Source organism: Camponotus vicinus, unplaced genomic scaffold (assembly GCF_025532165.1).
Source record: "Camponotus vicinus isolate PSW18456_S1 unplaced genomic scaffold, iyCamVici1.0 SCAF_9, whole genome shotgun sequence".
NCBI classification, from domain to species: domain Eukaryota; kingdom Metazoa; phylum Arthropoda; class Insecta; order Hymenoptera; family Formicidae; genus Camponotus; species Camponotus vicinus.
In genome coordinates this window covers 9,270,170-9,290,992 of record NW_028141981.1, presented here as the reverse complement: position 1 = coordinate 9,290,992, position 20,823 = coordinate 9,270,170, and the positions used below count along the sequence as shown (strand labels likewise).

Genomic DNA, 20,823 nt, shown 5'->3' with positions numbered 1-20,823 from the left:
CATCATACGCGTACAAGAGCTGTTACCGATAATGGCTCTTTCCATATTCTCTCTCTCTTCATTTGTCTCTCTCGCTCTTTCCTTTGTCCTCTCATTCCATCTCATTCTTTTGCACTTTCACCTTGCACTTCTTCTCTCTTTCTTTGTTCTCCAACTCTATCGTTCACGAGCGTGTATCTCGACACCGCCATTCTCTCTGTATCGACGGTTTTGAGAGAATGCGCTCGATTGAAATTGGAAGAAGTTGATGCCGCTTTCAGAGAACGGTCAACAATTGTAGCCAGGCCAACCACTGCGGTTACGACAAACAAGTGTCGTCACATTTGACACCCATGTCGAAGCATTTAATGGTATGAATCACGAAGAAATGTATTCGGTTTCGTTTCATTTCAAGCTAATTTTGAAGCATCAAAAAATAGGTCATGCTCTTCGGTAGAGCCAAAAATAGCGTGGCTGTTGATCGAGATTATCCACGAGCAGGAAATTATAAGACTCATCAGCTCGCTGTCATGTGTATCGAATTGTGGATTTTTCATTCCGGGAAACTCGATGCTAGATGCACAAAAATCGTTAAAAGTCAAGATAGATACAAGGTAAATAAATTTTACCATCGAGAGATTACGAGCTCGAGTCAAAGAGACTTTTCAAGTACGATACGAATTTATCGTTCGCCACGAGAGCAAAATCTACACGCGTCTCTGCGCTGCACGCAATGCAATCGGAAAACGATGCGGGTATTAAATTTTAATATCGATGCCACGTTACTTCGAGTTTAAGATTCGATATAACAGATATTGAGAACTTTGTTCTCGAAGCGTGCGTTACGAGTTCGACGTCGTAAAGATTCGCGATCCACTAGATAAAACTCGCGTAGAAGGATAAGAAAAGTCGTCGATCGGGAGATTTGTTTGCGTTATATTCCGCGTGCTCAAGTTTTCCGTGTCTCTACCGTATCGTTGCACACTTGCATCGCAAGTATATCGCCTGCATCCAGCAATTTCGTCTAATGCGTCCACCGGCGGCGCTTTGGAAGCGGAACAGCCGTCGCAATTTGATGACATTACGGAGTTCAATTTCGTCCTACACAGGACTACGACGAACGGTGATAACGTACCGGAATCGATCGTTTATACGAGGTTAATTGCGAAGGTAAAACTTTTGCACCTTGCGAATCGAGTTAACTCAACGGTACGCAGAGAGAGATTTCCAATGGTGACCTCATTAAAGTGTACAAATGGCTTTTCATTCGCGCATACATTGTCGTTAAATGTACGAGCAGAATGTTATATAATAACTAACATGTAGATTTAATGTGTGTGCATAAAGTAATAATCATAAATTGTTAAATTACAGAAGTTTGTTTAAATTTGCATATTCCAACTTTAGATACCTCAAACATTTGTTACAAGAACTTTAGAGAAAGATTTCACAATCGCGTCTAAGTTAATTCGCCAAGTTCATTATTTTTATTATTGATATTAAATCTTGACAAATTTTTTGATTGATTGAAAATATTAGTTTTACTTCTCCCAACGAAATACACACACACACATGATGACGACCGTATTTCAAATTACTCTTGCATATTACTAAACGTAAAAAAAAGGAAAAGATTAGATGAAAAGTTGCGAACTATAAAACGACGTGTAAATGTACAAGAGTTGCTGGAATAAAGCAATGTCATAAATTTCAGCGGTCGTAAAGAATTTACGTTGCACGTTGTGAATTTATTTCCCTCAGGAATGCGAATACTTTTTCACAAGTCAGGATAAAGCTCACAATTAGTTCTAATAGGTACATAACGCAAATCTTGCGGAATCGTGACAGGCAGAATTCTAAAAAAAGAAAATTTCCGTTAGTCGATTTTCTCCTAAGTATCATTGTCGTCACGCGAAGCGAACGATTTATGCCGCCTCCGACATCTTTATATAGATTATCAGATTTCTCATCGTTACGACGTTTAAATGGTCAAGTGCAACGGAAGATACGGATAGACATAAGACAATAGGAAATATTTGTATATGTAATGAGTGCGGTTAGAAGGAGCAATGTTTTCTCTTCGCGAGTTAGTTTTGGCTGATGGATTTTCGAGCACGAACGAGACGAAAACATATTTCATATTCCTGGTCGTGACCAAAATCTCACCAGATGCACCAAGGACTGGACGAGGAGGCAGACAGGATTTCCGGCGGCTTGTATAACTTCCACCGCACGCTCGTGCGTACTATGTCGTAGATCCACACCGTCCACCTCAATTATTCTATCTCCGATCTGAAAGCACGTATGTAAAAGAGTAAATTAAACCCGAGCATGACGATCATCATGGCACACAATCGTACGTTGTTGGATCTTAATATGTAATAGAAGGAACGCAATATATTTATTTATAACGTATATTATTAATAATTATGCAAAAAAGATTATTAATTAAAATATAAATCAAAGTTATAATCTCTTTTGGCTTTTGTTAATTAAGACGCGTATGTGCACAAGTATATATTGTCAACATGATAAAATCTCAACTGAAATGTCGCAATTTTCGCTTTCTTTCGCTTTATTGTATTTTTCCGGTAGCCCGGATGAGTCAGATAAAGGCTGGAGGAATACGATTTTCGTTATTGACGGCAAAGTGCGTTGCGAAGAAAAACCACGTTACCTTGAGACCGCCGGTTCTACCAGCCGGGCTGTTTGGCAGCACATTCTTTATGAATATCCCAGAGATATTCTGGGACTTGCTCGAGCTGCCGTTGTGCAAATCGACCTGAAACGAGAAATTGATCGTCGTTTAATGTTTCGTTAAACGAAGTGCAATCAACGGAGGCGTGATTGGTCGATTCACATAGATTAAGCGCAGTTAAATTTAATCAGAGCCTGCTCTGCCAGCGTCACGCTGGTCTCCGACTTCGTTAACTCCGAGAACTCGGCGAGCACCGGTATTCGAGACAGAACCCCCCGTGATTCCCGATCCGATATCCTTCCCGTTCCAATTTCCCCCGGTCATTTATTCTCATTAATCTCTCGCTGCTTTATCGCCGCATCGTCAACAAGCGTTAATCGAATTAAAGCAATTATTCGACACCACAATTCAGCGGGCACGTCGGATAATCGATTGCATTCGCCGAGTGGAGAAACAAACATATCGGTATTTAATTAGCAACGAGTTCTATCCTGCGATTGTTGCATTATCTATCGGCGAGTTATAATCGCGCGCGCGTGTACATAATATCAATTATCTGAGGTAGAAAATAATTACGCGATTTAATTGGATGCATTATCCAAGTAATGCGCGATATTCCGACGGCTTGTTTGAAATGTAATTCCGAAGAGCTTTCAAGGTAACGGGAGGGGAAGGGAGTCGCCAAAACCAAAGCCGATGATCCTATTATGTCGTCTTGTCGGCTTAATGTCGGGAAAGTGTACCTGGCGCGTTAGCGTTCTCCAACAAATGCGATGTCGCGCACACGATGTGCATCGCGGGGGCGACATTAGCGACTCGATGTATATCGTTAAAGAGTCTATTGATTAAATTTATTGACCAACACTCTCGATATTTCGATTAATAAAAGCTTTTAACCTCGCGTAGTAAATTTACTCGCATAAAATCGTATAAAATCTATAAAACCACCTGACATCCCGAATATGAATATATATCGGTTTTTTAATAAGACCTGACATTAATTATTAGACTGAGTTATTAGGTCACACAAGTCGCGAAATAGAGATCCATCAAGCCATCTATTTCACCTAACAGCCATCTACTAGATTCGACCTACTTCGCTAACTCTGTCTAAATGTCTCGATGGCCGTCGTAACATTCCCAATTTTAAAGGCGAGCTATAAAATACACGCGGTAATATTGGCCAACTCTTGTTCATATTCTCAGCTATATTCGTACATGCTAATAAAAGAGATATGAAAAATTGCGATTCGACACGACCACGCGTGAGAATTGGCTAATAATTCAGAATTAACGATATCGATTGAATCGCTGGAATTTGTAAAAATAAATTCCATAACTATATGTGTGTGTATGTGTGTGTGTGTAATATTCATTCATTGTAAGTCCGAGATCAACCTTGTTACTCAGAATAGCGCGAATATAATTCGAAACAATAAATTGATTTAGCTAGATCGAGCTAGAGATAAAAGTTTAAAAATAGTGAATTGTAATTAATATAGAAAATTAAAATATTATTATAGAAAATTAATAGTCTTGTTAAAATGTAATATATTCATTTTGTTAAATATTTTTCGTAAGAAAATGAATTTGTGTTTTTCCCTTTGCCAAATTTTTTACTGTAGAAAAAATGAAATAATCAGATTTTTCGCGCCATTATTAAATTACATCCTACCTTCCCGCCAACGATGCTGAGTCCTAAGCTGGTCTTCGGTTCTCTGTATATCTCCACCAGTCTTTCGGGACCCCAGTGTTTCGACCAGGTGACGTCGCCATCGTGCTCCCTGTGGGTGACGGTCATGTCCCCCTTGCCCTCCACGAAGACGACTGTCGGGAACTTGCGCGGCGAACTCGAACTCGACGAGGGCGAGCTCTCGGTCTTCCTGGACGTCGAGCTAGCCGGTCTGCTTTGATGCGGACGCTCTGGACGATCGGTGCTCGTCTGATCAGCCTCGAGCAGCTCGTCGTCGCTGCATTGGATCGCCTTCGACTCTTGATAGGTCTGTACCTCGACCTCGCGTCGCGGACTGCGCAAGACGTCCTCCCGAGAGGAGGATCTCGATCTGTCGGACGATCTCGCGGAGAGATCCTCCGGAATGCACTGGATGCTTTTTGACTCCTGTGTTTGTTCCGATCTGGTAGAGCTGCCCGCGATACTCTTCGCGAGATCACCCAAGTCGTCCAACGAGCACTGGACGCTTTTGTTCTCGCCCTGGGTCTGCGTTTGCACTTCCCGTCTCGGGCTTTGAAAGTATTTACGACTGACGTGGAATGGGCTGATGCTGGGCGGCTCCTCGTCGCAGGGACTCACGCTCTGCTCGGGGCTGCACTGCGTGCCCTTCGACTCCTGCACAGTCTGCGTCTGCACGTCACGCTTCTCCTTAGGCGAGTACTGTGTCTCCTTGAAACTATGCTCGACCTCGTCGAGGCTCTCCTCGTAAACCTCGCGCGTCCAACTCTCGGGAACTGTCTTCAATAGGTCCTCCAACGAGGAAGTGATCACTTCGTGGAACAGGTGATCCGATTGGCTCTCGAGCGTCTGGCTCTGATATTCCAAAGAATGTTCTTTGCAGATCAGCTTGTCCTCCTCGTGTCTACAGACTAGTTCCTCCAACAACGGCGATCGTTTCTGCAAAGGTGTTTGTCCATAATCGCGAGCCTCCTTCGTGTCCTCTTTGACCTCTTGCCGCGACGACGATTCCTCTTGTTCCTCTCCTCTTTGAGGATCCTGCGCTGGAGTCGCAACCTCGCTCGGGGGAATTGCGAGATCTTTCGGAACTGATCCCTTGGATTCACGTCGAACTTGGAGGCTTGAGAAACGAGGAAAACGAGATCAGAACGGAAGTATGCGGTTGCGATCAGCCGACGGCTTCGTGTCTAGCGTTCAACGACGCGGCAGAAACTGCTGACACGAAGCCGTCGCAGCAGTAAATGAATCTTTCGCACGTTGTTAGAATGGGGATCCGATCAGGTTCAATCGCGTGCAATTACTTACTTTCTTTAATTACAATTGATTCGCTGACTATGTGTTATTGGCTACTAGTATAAAAGAACTAGCACTACTGAGATTAGTCAGTATCGTCGAACACTTGCCACAATAGATAAAAATAGCAAGTATTTGATCTTATTATATTTTTTTCTAATATATAAATCAAATTAAGATAATTTAATTTGATTAAAATTAATGTAATATTATATAATTTAATAAATTTAATTTAATTTCGTTAAAATTCTTTCGATTAATTCACCGATAAAAATATATAATAATTGAATCGAAAATAAATATGTAAATTCCCGCTAAAATCAGGTAACGTAGAAAAGTAGGTAATTCCAAACACGAGTATCTTTAATCGACTTGAGTACATTTGCACAGACTTGCAGAATTAACATGATTGTTGTAATTAATGCAATGAATACAAATGATGAAACGCGAGGAATATTAAACAGAGGATTTAAAATCTTTCTGCGTTCAATTAATCTTTTTTCATCTCTGCAAGATAAATAATTTTATGTCACACGGCATTGTCTTTTTAATGCGATATCGCTCTCGTAGCATGCAATTGAAATGAGAATTAATATAACATGTAACGGAAACATGTAACGGAAGATAATATAGATGGTATAGGTTTATTGGTCGCATGTGTAGGACCGATATTCCTGATGCGGAACGTGTGCACATTTTCGATATGTATACGTGAACGATATGTATAAATCTTCGCGCGGAAACGTGACGAATCTACCACTGTGTTTGCTTTTAGCAGAAAATTCCTCTTCCTCGAACGGTTATAATATCTCCCGGCTAAAAAAAAATACTCCAATATTCTCTCCGGTCTCAAGAACCGTTTGGATTTTTTTATCATTTTGTATCTGTTATTGATATAAAATCGTACTCAATATCCGAGCTTCTCTTCCGCTGTAAACACATCTGGTCGCTACATATTTAAATATCGATGAGCAATTTTTAAAATCTGAAGCATTGCGTCGAATTGCCTCTGATATTTTTCTCGTCGTAAAAAATATCCGCCTTGAATTTAACGATTCTTCGCGTCAATCGCCTTTTTCCTGTAATCAGTTTTAATATCGCGCGTATCTGATTTATATTAGATTAAAGCGCGAATGTTTTTATTATACGTACACGCGAGTTTTCTATGGAATAAACAGAGAATTCCCACGCGCGCGCATAACTGACACAAGCATGTGTCAACATTCGCTCATTTAAATAAACTATGAAATAATTTCAGTTGCGAAACTCGTAGCGTTGAATACTCGAGAGGAAGTCTGCGCCTCGGGACGTGCACTTATCAATCTCGGTGGCTCTTGAAATCCGCCAAGGCCGATTATTTTCTTTTACGCATTTTCGTTTTACATCGGAAAGCCAACTCGTTAAATTCGCAAATTCAGCGGCGAATGAGGATCGATGCTTACGCGACGTACTCCGATTTCCGTTATCCAAGCGAGACGCTCACTTCCGGTCTGAACGTCTGGTCTCGCAGACAGACCGTTCGCTCGTTCGACGAGACATGGTTAAGACCTCCGCTCTGGAGGGTGAAAACGAAAAAGGGAAAGCACCCGAGCGAGAGAAACTACAGACGCTCGTCGAGAGAACCTCAGCGAAGGAAAGCCAAGATGTTCACTGCCGTGTCCCCGGCACTCCGTGTGCGTTACTGCAAACTGGCTTCCTCTGATCTAATAAACAAGACACACACACACACATCAACACACGCGTACTCGTGTGTACGTAAGAGCGCGCAAACGCAACCACGATAACGTACCGAGCGTGGACGCACGCAGACTGCCAGAGAGGCGCGGGTGACTCGCGAGAGTATTCTACGCGAGAGGACTGTTCTGTGCGTGCGCGCGCTCTCTGCGACGTGACTCTGTTTGTATGTGTGTGTGTGTGTGTGTATGTACGAAACATGTATGTACACGAAGTATGCGTGCTGGTCATTCATACGTGTAAGCTTGAGTCGCATGTATATTTTACATACAAGGTATCCTCTTTGAACAATTTATATAACGATATAGTAGAGGAATTTGCATTATCGAATTTGACTCTTATATGAGAGACGTCTCTTTATGGGAGAGATTTTGAATTTGTTCGTATATATTTAACGTTTAAAATTATACACAGAAATTAAATGTTTAAGAATATGTTGAGAAATGAATGTATAAGATAGCGAAGTCTATGCTCATGGAAAGAAACAAATCTTGAAAATCATGTAATTTGCGAAACGAAAGATCAGCGTAATTTTCAATCGCGTATTTATGTGTACTAAGAATTAAAGGAGAATATTTTCCTCAGATTTATAATTTCACTGAATACTTATTTAACATTGAAAATCAAACGGCAGAAATTAAATATTTAAGAATATATTGAAATATGAATGCATGTGTAAAGTGGCAAAGTTTATAGTACACATGGAAACAAAAGAAAAATCTCAAAATCCTGTAATTTGTGAAACGGAAGATTAGTATAATTTTAAATCGCGTATTTATGTATGCTAAGAATTAAAGGAGAATTTTTTCCTCAGATTTATAATTTCACTGAATACTTATTTAACATTGAAAATCAAACGGCAGAAATTAAATATTTAAGAATATATTGAAATATGAATGCATGTGTAAAGTGGCAAAGTTTATAGTACACATGGAAACAAAAAAAAAATCTCAAAATCCTGTAATTTGTGAAACGGAAGATTAGTATAATTTTAAATCGCGTATTTATGTATGCTAAGAATTAAAGGAGAATTTTTTCCTCAGATTTATAATTTCACTGAATACTTATTTAACATTGAAAATCATACGGCAGAAATTAAATATTTAAGAGTATATTGAAATATGAATGCATGTGTAAAGTGCCAAAGTTTATACGTGCACATGGAAAGAAAAGAAAAATCTCAAAATCGTGTAATTTGCGAAACAGAAGATTAGTATACTTTTAAATCGCGTATTTATGTATGCTAAGAATTAAAGGAGAATTTTTTCCTTAGATTTATAATTTCACTGAATACTTATTTAACATTGAAAATCATGCGGCAGAAATTAAATATTTAAGAATATATTGAAATATGAATGCACGTGTAAAGTGGCAAAGTTTATACATGCACATGGAAAGAAAAGAAAAATCTAAAAATCCTGTAATTTGCGAAACAAAAGATCAGTGTAATTTTAAATCGCGTATTTATGTGTGCTACGAATTAAAGGAGAATTTTTTTCCTCAGATTTATAATTTCACTGAATACTTATTTAACATTGAAAATCATACGGCAGAAATTAAATATTTAAGAGTATATTGAAATATGAATGCATGTGTAAAGTGCCAAAGTTTATACGTGCACATGGAAAGAAAAGAAAAATCTCAAAATCGTGTAATTTGCGAAACAGAAGATTAGTATACTTTTAAATCGCGTATTTATGTATGCTAAGAATTAAAGGAGAATTTTTTCTTTAGATTTATAATTTCACTGAATACTTATTTAACATTGAAAATCATACAGCAGAAATTAAATATTTAAGAATATATTGAAATATGAATGCACGTGTAAAGTGGCAAAGTTTATACATGCACATGGAAAGAAAAGAAAAATCTCAAAATCCTGTAATTTGCGAAACAAAAGATCAGTGTAATTTTCAATCGCGTATTTATGTGTGCTAAGAATTAAAGGAGAATTTTTTTCCTCAGATTTATAATTTCACTGAATACTTATTTAACATTGAAAATCAAACGGCTTAAATTAAATATTTAAGAATATATTGAAATATGAATGGATGTGTAAAGTGGCAAAGTTTATACGTGCACATGGAAAGAAAAGAAATCTCAAAATCGTGTAATTTGTGAAACGGAAAATTAGTATAATTTTAAATCGCGTATCTATGTGTTAAGAATTAAAGGAGATTTTTTCTTTCATACTTGTAATTTTACAGAATATTCCAAAGTCTTCAATTCACAAGACTCTGCCGGTATCTACTAACAATCTACTACAAAGAATCTGAAGAAAAGTTTCTACTTATTCGTTTGCAGTTTAGCTCGTTAAAGTTCTTTTTAATTTTCAACGTTAAATAACTCCGCGATTAAAGATTGAGTTCCGTCAAAGAAAAAAAAAATGTCTTCTTGACATTTCAATATATAACACCATCATTTTATTATTGTTACGAATCTTTTCGAGACACCGTATGCGTAGCTTATAAGTAGAGAAGTCATGTGTGCGGACAGTTTGTACTCAATTGTATGGAAGGAGTGGACGTGCACAGCGGACATAAAGGTGAGAATGTGTGCACATGTCTGAGTATATACCTAGCGTACATATAGGAAGCGAGAAATGCGAATGTACGTTGAATGTACACATGTACATGGTTGGCACGATTGAAGATTCGTACTGCGGAGAAGTTGGGCAAAATCGAAAGACGTGTGTGTGTATTTGTAGACACGTATACACTACATTTATCTATACAGAGTGTTCCGAATTTAAATGTCAAAATTTTAGGAGCGTGTAAGGAATCGATAAACTAAGAAAAAAAGTCCTTTAGAGATTTGCTTGTTCTTATATCTGTTTTGAAAAAAATTGTTAAAAACAAAAAAGTTTTTATTTTTTCACTTATTTATTTACTCATTTATTTCCTTACTCCTTATTTATTCCTGTTGTCATTTTCTTAATGAAGGTATTGTTCAAAATGTCGATCTTTGCAACAATGCAAGCATTGTATCTAGCTATTGACAGCTCGCAGACACTATTCTGATAATATCTGGTGCATTGCAGCTGCGATTCGGCCTCTCAACTTGACCTCTTGAGTCGATTAATAATAAATTTTCGATAAAGCTAATAATTTTGTTTTACATTTTTTGATAAAAACTTTTTTGTTTTTCTTACGATTTTCTCCAAAGCGAAGCAAAAACGGAGCAAATCTCTTTCTTTTCTTAGTTTATCGATTTCTTCTTAAGTTTCGACATTTAAATTCGGGACACACTATATATGTATGTGAACTCATATGCACAGATATGAACGTGTATCTTGATAATCACGCGTGTACTCCGAAACATACAATGTCGGTATATATAACATACGTGCTTGGGAATTCACGTGTAAGAGCGTGTGTATTACGTGCATATACGTGCGTGTGTATGTATGTGTGGGCGTACGTAGTTGGAGAAGTAATCTGAACAACTCGTATCGGTCGAGCCAATTTTCGATAAGTGACGGTACGGTTTTACAGTACAAATTTTCTCGAGATTGGTAACTAGACTCTTCTTAGACTTCTCGAGAATCGAAAATATTCTCAGCTAAATAAATCTAAAGTCTATAATCTAAAGTGTCTATAATCTAAATTATTACACAATAAAAAGAAATGATTTTTTTCTTACGTATTTATATAAAAATTATCTGACTTTTGAGTAAATCAACGCGAATGTGAACGAATGCAAGTGATGTAATATTCTTGTTAGTTTGAACAATATTTTTATCATAATTACATAAACGTAATTATTTTATCGCAAGCCTCTTGTTTGTACAATGGCTAATTATTCAGTGAAAAGTGATTACGTAACTATGTATAATATTCACAAACGGTAACGGTAATAATGTTACAAAGATTAAGATTGTCTCACCGCTTAATTAGAAGGGCAGTCTTTGTACAAGTTTCGCGCAGATGTTGCAATATATATATATATATACACGTGCATGCGGCTTCAACATAATAGATGCATTGTCCACGAAGAAACTTTTATATACAAGTGTATTGTCTTTGCACGTGATCTCATTTTGCGTATACATGTACGTACAAATTCTTTGTATATAAGCGCGATAAAAACCGTTGTTCTCTTTCCCCCTTTCTTCATAATTATATCTTCTCCGCATCGAATATTGCTGCTCTACAGGATCAGCTTTTGCGTCTGATATTTTCTTTAACGTCGAGAAAATATTTAATGGTAAAGGTTTAAACTAACGGATAATTGCCAAGAAACTTACTTGCGTAACAAATATCAGCGTCTTTATTACGTACGTAGGAAATGACATTGATTAACGTTAGAATCAAAATATTGGCACGGACGAGAGCTGGAGCAATTTCTATTGCCAGAAGTGTAATTAAAGTGTCTTACGATGGAGAGCTTAATTGACCAGCGAAAATGATGTCATGCAATTGGCACTAGTTGTTCGTCAACTGATGGAAAATAACACATGTTCGTGTATATATATATATTGTATAATCAAAAATATTTATATCGCATATACATTCATATATTCACGCTAATTTTACGCTAGGTCAATATTTGCGGTGTTTTCCATCGAAAATTGAATGATACTTTTATAGGTCAAAGTTCACCGCACATTTTTTCGCAGTAGAAACTTTTGCAATTTTAACTTTCACAAATCTTTAATATATAATTAATCTCGAAGTTAAAATTTTATAAAAGTTTACGTGGGAATTTAAAAAAGTACTTTTTACTAATTATTAAAAAAAAATTGAAAAATACTTTTCGAAAAACCGAAAAGTACTTTTCACTAATTATTAAAAAAAAAACAAAGTAATTTAATTTCCACTATTCTAAATACACGATTCTATTCGTACGCACGTTCTTACATACATTTTCGCTATTTTCCGCATATTTTACGAGCCTCGACTTAAGCTATCTGTCAATTTTTCTTATGCATCTATCTTTCCGTGTGCACAACCGGTCATTCTATCAGGACCCCCTCTTAATCGTCGAGATTTCCATCCTTCTTCTCTTCTTTCTCTTATTATACTTTGACTTCTTTACGTCTTTAATTTTATCTTTCCGTGGCCACTGGCAATTCCGCGCATTTTTATTTCACTCGCACGTTTTCGCACGTTCATTCGTTCCATAATTCTGCTTCTTTGTAACGAACACCTTTATCTCTTCCTATGTTTCTTACAATAGCACTAGTCCTGTGTGCTTTGGAGAGGCTATGTGCTATCTTTTTCTATTCTACAGCTTCATTATATCCGTCGCTTTCTATTCAAACGCGCTGCGTCTCTCCGTTTTTCTTCATCTCGCGTGCCGAGGTCGTTTCTTCTTCGTCTCGCGATGCAAACACACGTACACATATTCATTTTTTTTCACTACTCTCCGCTTGTTACGTCACAATCCTCGTCCGTTTTATAACTGCGTCAATCTCTGTGTCTACTGCGCTTCTGGCCTTCCTGCCGCGCGTTCTATCACTTCGTGCTTGACATTGGTTGACTCCGGCTGTCCGTTTTCACTTTGCTCTGCTATCGATCTTTTTATGTCCTTTTCTACTGTTTAAACTAATATTTCGCTTATTCTACTTTTCTCGCCGCCCACCAACATCGCTGTCAGTCTATATTAAGCTTTCCCTTCTTCTACTTGCCTGTCTACTTTTACGTCCCGAAATCAAGAGTTAACTTCGTCTGTCGCGAAGGGTTCTATTGATTTTTTCTCACTTGTTTTTGCTATTTCACAATCCATCATCAATTATTTAAAGCTATGTTTATTTCTCAAACAGAGGAGTGCAATAATAGACGTAGAAATCAATTAATTTTTTATGTGTTATGTCAATAAAATTGCATAATATTTATAGTATGTAATTTTCTTTTAATAACTCTAATTATATTTAATTATATTATTAATAGATATAATTATAATAATTATATTATCATATTAAAAATTGCAGCGTAGCTGTAAAATGTAAAAATCTGCTACGCGACAAAATGAATGAATTTATTTGATTAGCAAAAACCGTTGTACTATTTCAAGCATGCGAAAAAGAAAAATAAATATTGCAGTGTACTTTGGACTGTAACGTCGCCATGCGCTGCGTGAAATTCCAATGTGAATCCAAGCGTCCTATAAAAAAATACTTCGCAGTAAGTGCTTTTCTACGTGGGTGGACCTCCCACAATCTTGTAAGAAGCTTGTAGCACCGTTAATATAAATGGTGGCGAAAATGCTAGAGAAAGAACAATGTGGAGAGAAAGTAGAGACCCGAAGAATTAAAGGAAAACATTTTTGTCTTTCAGTTACATTTTATCTCTCGATTAATTAAACAAATGTTCAATTCCCTTGAAATAACGTAGAGAGAGTATATTATTAAGTTAATTGAAAAACAGTTTTTAAATAGATTAAAGTGCAAATTTATTTAATACATTCTTTAGTGAGGTTCGGTTATTAATATGAATGTGAGTTATCCTTATATAAATCTGAAATAACTAGGTTTTTTCAAGTTATACTTTGAATGATTTTATGGCAAATCTAAGATTTGTGTTCCAATATATAATCGAGAGATTCTGCTATTTCTGTTCGCGTTAATATATATCTTGTAGAGATTATAAATGAAAAATGGATAGCATAGTTTCTCATCATGAAACTTTAACACATGATTTTTCGGATATCCTTCTCTCGCGCTTCGGATATTCGCCGATATACATCTAAAATCATGTGCTGACATATTATGATAAATTTTTCAACGAGACTGAATTTTCGGTATGCCAAATATTCCCCGATGTATTTTCCGACGACCTAGATTTCCAGTAAATTGTACGAGCACATCGGGGTTTCTATGGCTATGCGTGTAATCCAACCCTAATTGAGAGCGACAAACTGCGGAGGTAAACAATATTGTTTGCAAATCGACGTTCGAAGCCCTCGGCGACGACTCGGGGTCGCTCAGACTTATAATTCGATCGACAGACTTGTGCACATTTGCGGTACTGCAAATAAAATTGTTTGTGCTTCTTTTTGTGCCTCATGGCAGCGTCGATCGATCATCATTCCGTACACGTAATTGTCAAAACTTTTGATATATAATGGAACATTTAATAAAATGAGATTTTTTTTCATTTTCGTATAATATGCAAGATATTCTTCTCTACGAAACTAAACAATTATACAGGCAGTAACGCGTGATGAGATCACAACAAATTTTCCACATCATCAGCCAGATTCTGTCCACAGTATCTCCACCAGCGTTTTTTTATCCATTTTTAATTTTTAATGTTATATCTATGATAATTCTTTTATGATCAATATTAAACAAATTCTATATTGAAAGAAAAATATCAGAGTTGACATATTTATATGTTAAAAAAATAAATATATAAAAAATTTAATTATTTATGGACGCATATAATATCAAATAAGTATGTCGATTCTGCGGAATTATTGTAAAGACCAGAAACTCTTACCTCGTAATACTGTCTTCTTTTTTCGCGTCTTCCTTTCCCGTAATATCTCCGATACTTGCCGTTCTATCTATCGGACCTTCGTGCAGTATCGTGAGTTCCGGTCTGTCCGGTTGCGCGAGGCTGCCAATTTTGAAAGGGAATTGTTCCTGCTTCTGGTTCTTGATCAATCTCTTGGAGCCTTCGCTTCTAGTTCTGCTGAGCCGCCTCTCCTTGATATCCTTATCGGCCTCGATCATCTCCTCCATCTCTTCGCCGGTATCGGAAACTTTAGATAAGTCCAAAAGAATCTCCGGCTTCAGGTTTCTGACGGAGACCTTGTGATCCTCGTCGGCGTCAGATTTGCTCTCCGTCAAAGTGCTCTCCGAAGTCGATTTCGCCAATGCGGGTAGCTGCAACGAAGACACGTCGACAATTTCCGGCGATGGCGCCCGCGCCAGTCTCGTTTTAACCGTTTCGGCAATGACAGCTACTTCCGGCGGCGAATGGATCTCGATTCTTGTAACTGCCTCTTCGAACCGAAGCGCGGATGCCTCTTCAGCAGTGATAATTCTGGCGGTCACCAGCTGGACTTCCGGCAGCAAATCGACCTGGCACATAAAACGAAATACGACGAAAATTATATGCTTGTCAAAATCACAATAGCTAAAATGAAATAAATTTTTTTTAGGAAGCATAAAATTCACTCACTTGCTCACTCGTGTCCTCGAAGAAGATTTCCTGAACGTCTTCTTGGATTCTAACACCCTTCTTCTCTTCCAACAACGATTCTCTCGAGGACTCTCTGGAAAAAGAGTCCCTCCTTTTTCTCAAGGAGCTAGGTCGTTTTGCAGGCAGTTGAACGATCGGATCGGGTTGCTGAGCGTCTAAAACGGCTGCCGAAGAACGTTCCAAGGTCGGTCGTTGCTTCTTGCTTTCCAAAGACCCCTCAATGTCCTTCATTCTTGAATCCTTCGGAAAATCTTTCGTTTCTTTCGTCATCTCAGATATACTCTTCAGGCTCCCTTTTCTTTTTGTAGATATGATGGACGGTTCGACTGTCGTTGAGGGGCTCGCAGTCTCCCCGTCTTTGCTAATAACTGATGGACGTTTGACTCGTTGCTCGTCTACGTTTTCCGGCACCAAGGGTTCTGTCGTTTCAAGACCAACGCTCATATTAGGATAAGTCGGTATACTGTGCCTTGTTAAGAATTCGGTCACTCTTTCAATACACTCTTGTTCCTTCAGGCTCTTTCTCTCTTCTCTCGATCGTCGATAAGTTTCCCCGTCCTTTCTTCTCAGCTCCTCGTTATCCAACGATTCCAATTTCCGTTCCGACGAATCTTCTTCCAATTTTCGTTCGAGTTTGGCGGACCTTCTTCCCGATTTCTTTGATCGTCTCCTACTTTCCTCTTTTTCTGTGAACACTTTCTTCCGAGCACCCTTTTCCGACGACGTGTCTGACTTCTCCAGCGTCTCCCTCGACGTGGACGTACGTTCCTCGGAATCTACGCTGCTATGATGCTTCAAGCTCTTCTTGCGTTCCTCTGCTTCTCGTTGAGATCTTGTAGTCGTGGTGATCCTGGATACTTCTTCTACGCTGGAGAGCGGTTCCTCTTGAACGGGAGGTATGCGGGACGATTCTAACTCCAGAGACGATTGCTTCTTTAACTTCACCTTCGGCGCTACCTTCTCTATCCTCGCTGCCACGTCCTTGGTATGCCTAGGTATCCTCGTCGTTTCCACGATTATCGTGCCGCCGTACGACACGATGCTCGTCTCCTCGTGCATCGTTTTCGAAGTGGTGGGATAGAACTCGTGAATGATTTCGACGTCGTTATCGATGTCGACGTATCTGGTCGGTGATTGTTTATCCCATTGACGAAGCTTTCCTAAGCTAGGAGGTCGTCGTGCTGGGCTACAGATCGGCGTCACCGGGGAAGCATCCTTCCAGTGGTCCTCCTCCTCTTCCTCGTCCTCGTCGATCTCCGGTTTGTTTGTTGACGTTTCGGTCAAGCCTATAAACAATGGATAATCTTCGTGAATTTTACATCGATATTTTTTAAGACACTTGATAGAATTATTGATACACTTGTATGATAATCTAAGTTACGCGAATCTTCCCATTAATCGTCTCTGAGCAATTTCTCGATCTCCATCGTCGACGAGGATAAGTCGGTTCGCATAAATTTACTTTACTGTTTAGATAGGGAGATAGTTTCCGCGCGAAAAGATATTGCGTGTTGCCGCGCGATGTATTAAAGCGCTTTTGTATGGGATCCATAAAGGAAGTCCATCTAATTGTAAGATCGAAATTAATGTGTTCGTATGTCAGACTTGAATGGTAATGGCAAATTGCCACGGTACGATGTATCTTCACGTGCAACGTGGAAGGATATCTCGTTACTGTCAGAGAAAGGAAGGATGATTCGTATAGAAATCACATCATAGTGTCTCGCGAAACAAGGCGCGACGTATCCTCGTTCCCAAACAATAGCAATATCCGAAACCATCCACGTACTCGGGAATGCATTCGTTATTGAATAAAGCATGATTTATATGATTCTTTCTTTCTTTCGAAACAATACCACATTGACGTGATCGATAATAAATGTACGAGTCCACTGTAGAATTATAAAATAGTGATTGATTGTCAGAATAACATAAATTAATAAAATTGCATTGCTCATTAAACAGATTACCTTTTATCGATTTCGCAAAAACTTGACACAAGAAAGTACTAATAATTACCAGTACAAATATCTTAAGTCTTTACGAGCTTTATTTAATTTAAATTTTCGCTTTGCACAAAGCATTTCAGTAAAATTCATTAAAATACCTGATCTCGAGGAAAGCAGGTCCTCAAGCTCGGTGACGCGATCGGTCGTTTCGCTCTCATTGGGAAAACTTTTGCTCCGCTTCATCTTCGGTGTCACTTTCTATAGAAATGAGCAGCGCAGAAAATGAGCAAAAGAGACAAGCATTAAACAATTGTTATAAATATCGACATCGATTCTATAATTTCGGATTATAAATAAATATTCTATTCTTTGATAGGAGAATTAGCTTACACAAATACTTAAAAAAGAATTTACTATTTTCTCAGGACGAACAAAATGCGATTATAATTGAAATAGCGAGAGTTGATACATTTTTTATTCATAGTTCGATAAAATTGCGTAACTTTAATATTTTTTTTTATGCAAATACATATATCTCTGATTAAAATTTATGTAAATATATATTTAGTTGTAATAATATGATATATGGAACCTTAATTGATATAACCATAATTGATATTGAAACAGTATAATTTTGTTTCTACGCATTCAAACTGCATTAATATGTTAATCAAATATCTCTCTCTCTCTCTTCCTCTCTTGTGTATATATGTGCATCTGCAAATTTTGATCTATATACAATTAATTTGGTAATAAGCATATCATGTGCGTGGATTTAAATGCGTTGCAAAATATCAAAGATGTATTATAGCAAATATAAATGCAAATAACACGACAAATCATCGCGAGAATCAATAATCGTGTGAATTTTGCTCATCGCGCTATCCGAACTCAATTGTTTGGGGAAAAAATAAGACAAGTCGTCGCGCATATATATCTATATAAGCGTTACTTTGTAATACGTTTGCTTCGTAATCCTTTCGTTACCGATAATCCAGTTAAGGAAATAGTTTCATACAAATAGGATTGTCTATCCGAAATCCGCGAATGTCGACGATGCAACCCTTCATCGTACAACCGACTGCTATTCTCGCTCTACAATATAATGAGAAGAAATAATTTATTAAATATGTATAGAAAGATGCTTCTTCATCAACGCATCCAGCTAATATCGAGGATAACATGGATATCAAAATAACTTGTTGCCAATCGGAAACGAAGTATCGATTATACAATTATAAACGACATTAGGGAAAGGACCGGAACTACAAGACGTGGTTTACTGAAGGTGTGCACTTCTATTGTGCTATTAACTAAATTAGATCGAAAATAAGCATCGTTAGGTGCAGTTAGATAATTCGATTGTATTCAGAGGAAGCTAATTCTACATGTTGCAAGATTGTTCGTTAATTACCTTTCTCCGGGTGCAAATGTGTGAAGCAAAAAGGTTTTTTAAAAAATAAACAAACGCTTGGTAATCAATGCAAATAATATATGTCACGACATCATATTTCATATAAAATCTATATAAATTGAAGAATCGAAAATTATGATAAGCTTTAAAATGCTAGTTTTATCTTTTTTTAAAATATATGTCTTGTCTCGATTCTTATTTATTGATCAAATATTAAATGAAAATTATTCATAAGAAAATACTGTTCTACAGTAGATGATTCTTACAGAACAAAAATTACATAATTAAACAAAATTATATAAAGCAAGATAAGAAACTGTGTGTCTTTAAATATGTGCTGACTTTTGTATGCTTGAAGACTTCCATATCGTTTGTAAAGAGAGCAAATTTCAATCTCTCAATAAATTTACTCGCTACGCAACATCTTTGCTGCCCGATTCGTTTCTATTCAAGGCAATCAAGTAATTCGATCAGCAAGTGACGATTAATTCGCTCGAGTGATGGAGGAATTATTATTCAATCGCGCGAATAAGGCTTTGAGATAAGAATCGTTTCGCACAAGCATTTATAAATCGAGAGGCAGAATTTGCCATACAATTTGTTACGTTCGCATAAGAGTCTTGTTGGAAAACGATCGATTTCTTCGACACGCATAACGATAAGAGTTTTTACTCTCCTGTCAATCATTAATTTATTAGATATAGTAAGTAATAATATTACGATAGAAATATTATGCGTTTTTATGCAAGCAACCTACTGGAGACAATTATTGCAGACTTACCTATGTCATACAGAACTTGATATATTCTATCTCGTGAGATTTTCATCCAACTCTCTCATGCAGTTTGCGATAGTGTTCGCTAACAATGACGGATTCGTGCTGAGTACCAGTTGCATTACGGAACATCCATATTATTCTAACACAAGCTTTATGATCCTTATGAAAATGATAAAGTGTTGCTAATGTGCAACAAAATAGTCCAACAAGTAAATGAACTGATTCTAACTATTGATTTCAAACAACGGAATTATTTATATCAAATATTTATACGTGTAGATTTATTCTGGATGTTATATATGTGTTGCGTAAAAATAAAATTAATTAAGCTTCTATAATAAATGACATTAATGACGTTATCATAAAATAATAATTTCATAAAACGATATCTTTTGAGGATGAGATATTATAAGATAAAATATTATAAAAATTATTTAAATAATTTGTGATGATTTCTTATTGACGTTTTGTGTATATATGTATATATCACGCTTTCTTTGGGTATACATTTCTATATTTCTGATAAAATGTAACAAAGTTAATGATACAATTTTTGATAATGATCGTGAATTTTAAGTACATCGAGAATGGCACACAAGGCCGCGAAAAAAATTACAAAATCGTCAAAATCGTTTAAAATCATGTGTTTGAGATTTAGTGAAATGTATATAAGAATTTCTTATCTAACAAGTGAATATTTCATCGACATAAAAATCAAAAAACATGTCGATTGAATGTCGATCATATTAATCGATATATTACTCATTAAGGAATGACAAAAAAGGGAGAAATCTCGAATAAAGGAACGAGAGGACGGGACAAATCGATTTCGTTTCTTTTTCCTTCAATCATCCGCGTGAAATTACATCGAGTGTCGCTCCTTATTCTCCCTGTCTTTTTGTTGAATATCAATATTATTATTAAATGGGCATAAACGAGGACATAGTGCTTCATCATGGTAGCTTTTATTTTCTATTTCTGTTTTGGTTTTTTGGTCGGTAACTGCGGTAAACGTATAACTCGCATCGGAAATGTGCATCCGCCTCGGCGCTTATGCCTCGCTCTGAAAAATAAAAACAGAAATATCGTGATTAGAGAGACGCGTGTGTATGTGTGGACATTGACATGTGACTTACGA

The 20,823-nt window shown here is 37.2% G+C and overlaps 1 protein-coding gene across 4 annotated transcripts in view; it reads right to left on the bottom strand.

Annotated features, from left to right (window-relative positions):
* LOC145977313 (multiple PDZ domain protein) overlaps window positions 1-20,823 on the bottom strand; it is a 94,347-nt gene that overhangs the window by 13,342 nt on the left and 60,182 nt on the right. For all 4 annotated transcript variants that reach the window (XM_083109199.1, XM_083109196.1, XM_083109198.1 and 1 more), the window contains exons 18-23: window positions 17,652-17,751; window positions 15,524-16,830; window positions 14,837-15,423; window positions 4,353-5,487; window positions 2,657-2,761; window positions 2,146-2,271 (exon numbers count right to left, since the gene is read on the bottom strand). In XM_083109199.1, the coding sequence (XP_082965325.1) occupies window positions 2,146-2,271; window positions 2,657-2,761; window positions 4,353-5,487; window positions 14,837-15,423; window positions 15,524-16,830; window positions 17,652-17,751 (3,360 nt within the window). The remainder of the gene's footprint in view (window positions 1-2,145; window positions 2,272-2,656; window positions 2,762-4,352; window positions 5,488-14,836; window positions 15,424-15,523; window positions 16,831-17,651; window positions 17,752-20,823) is intronic.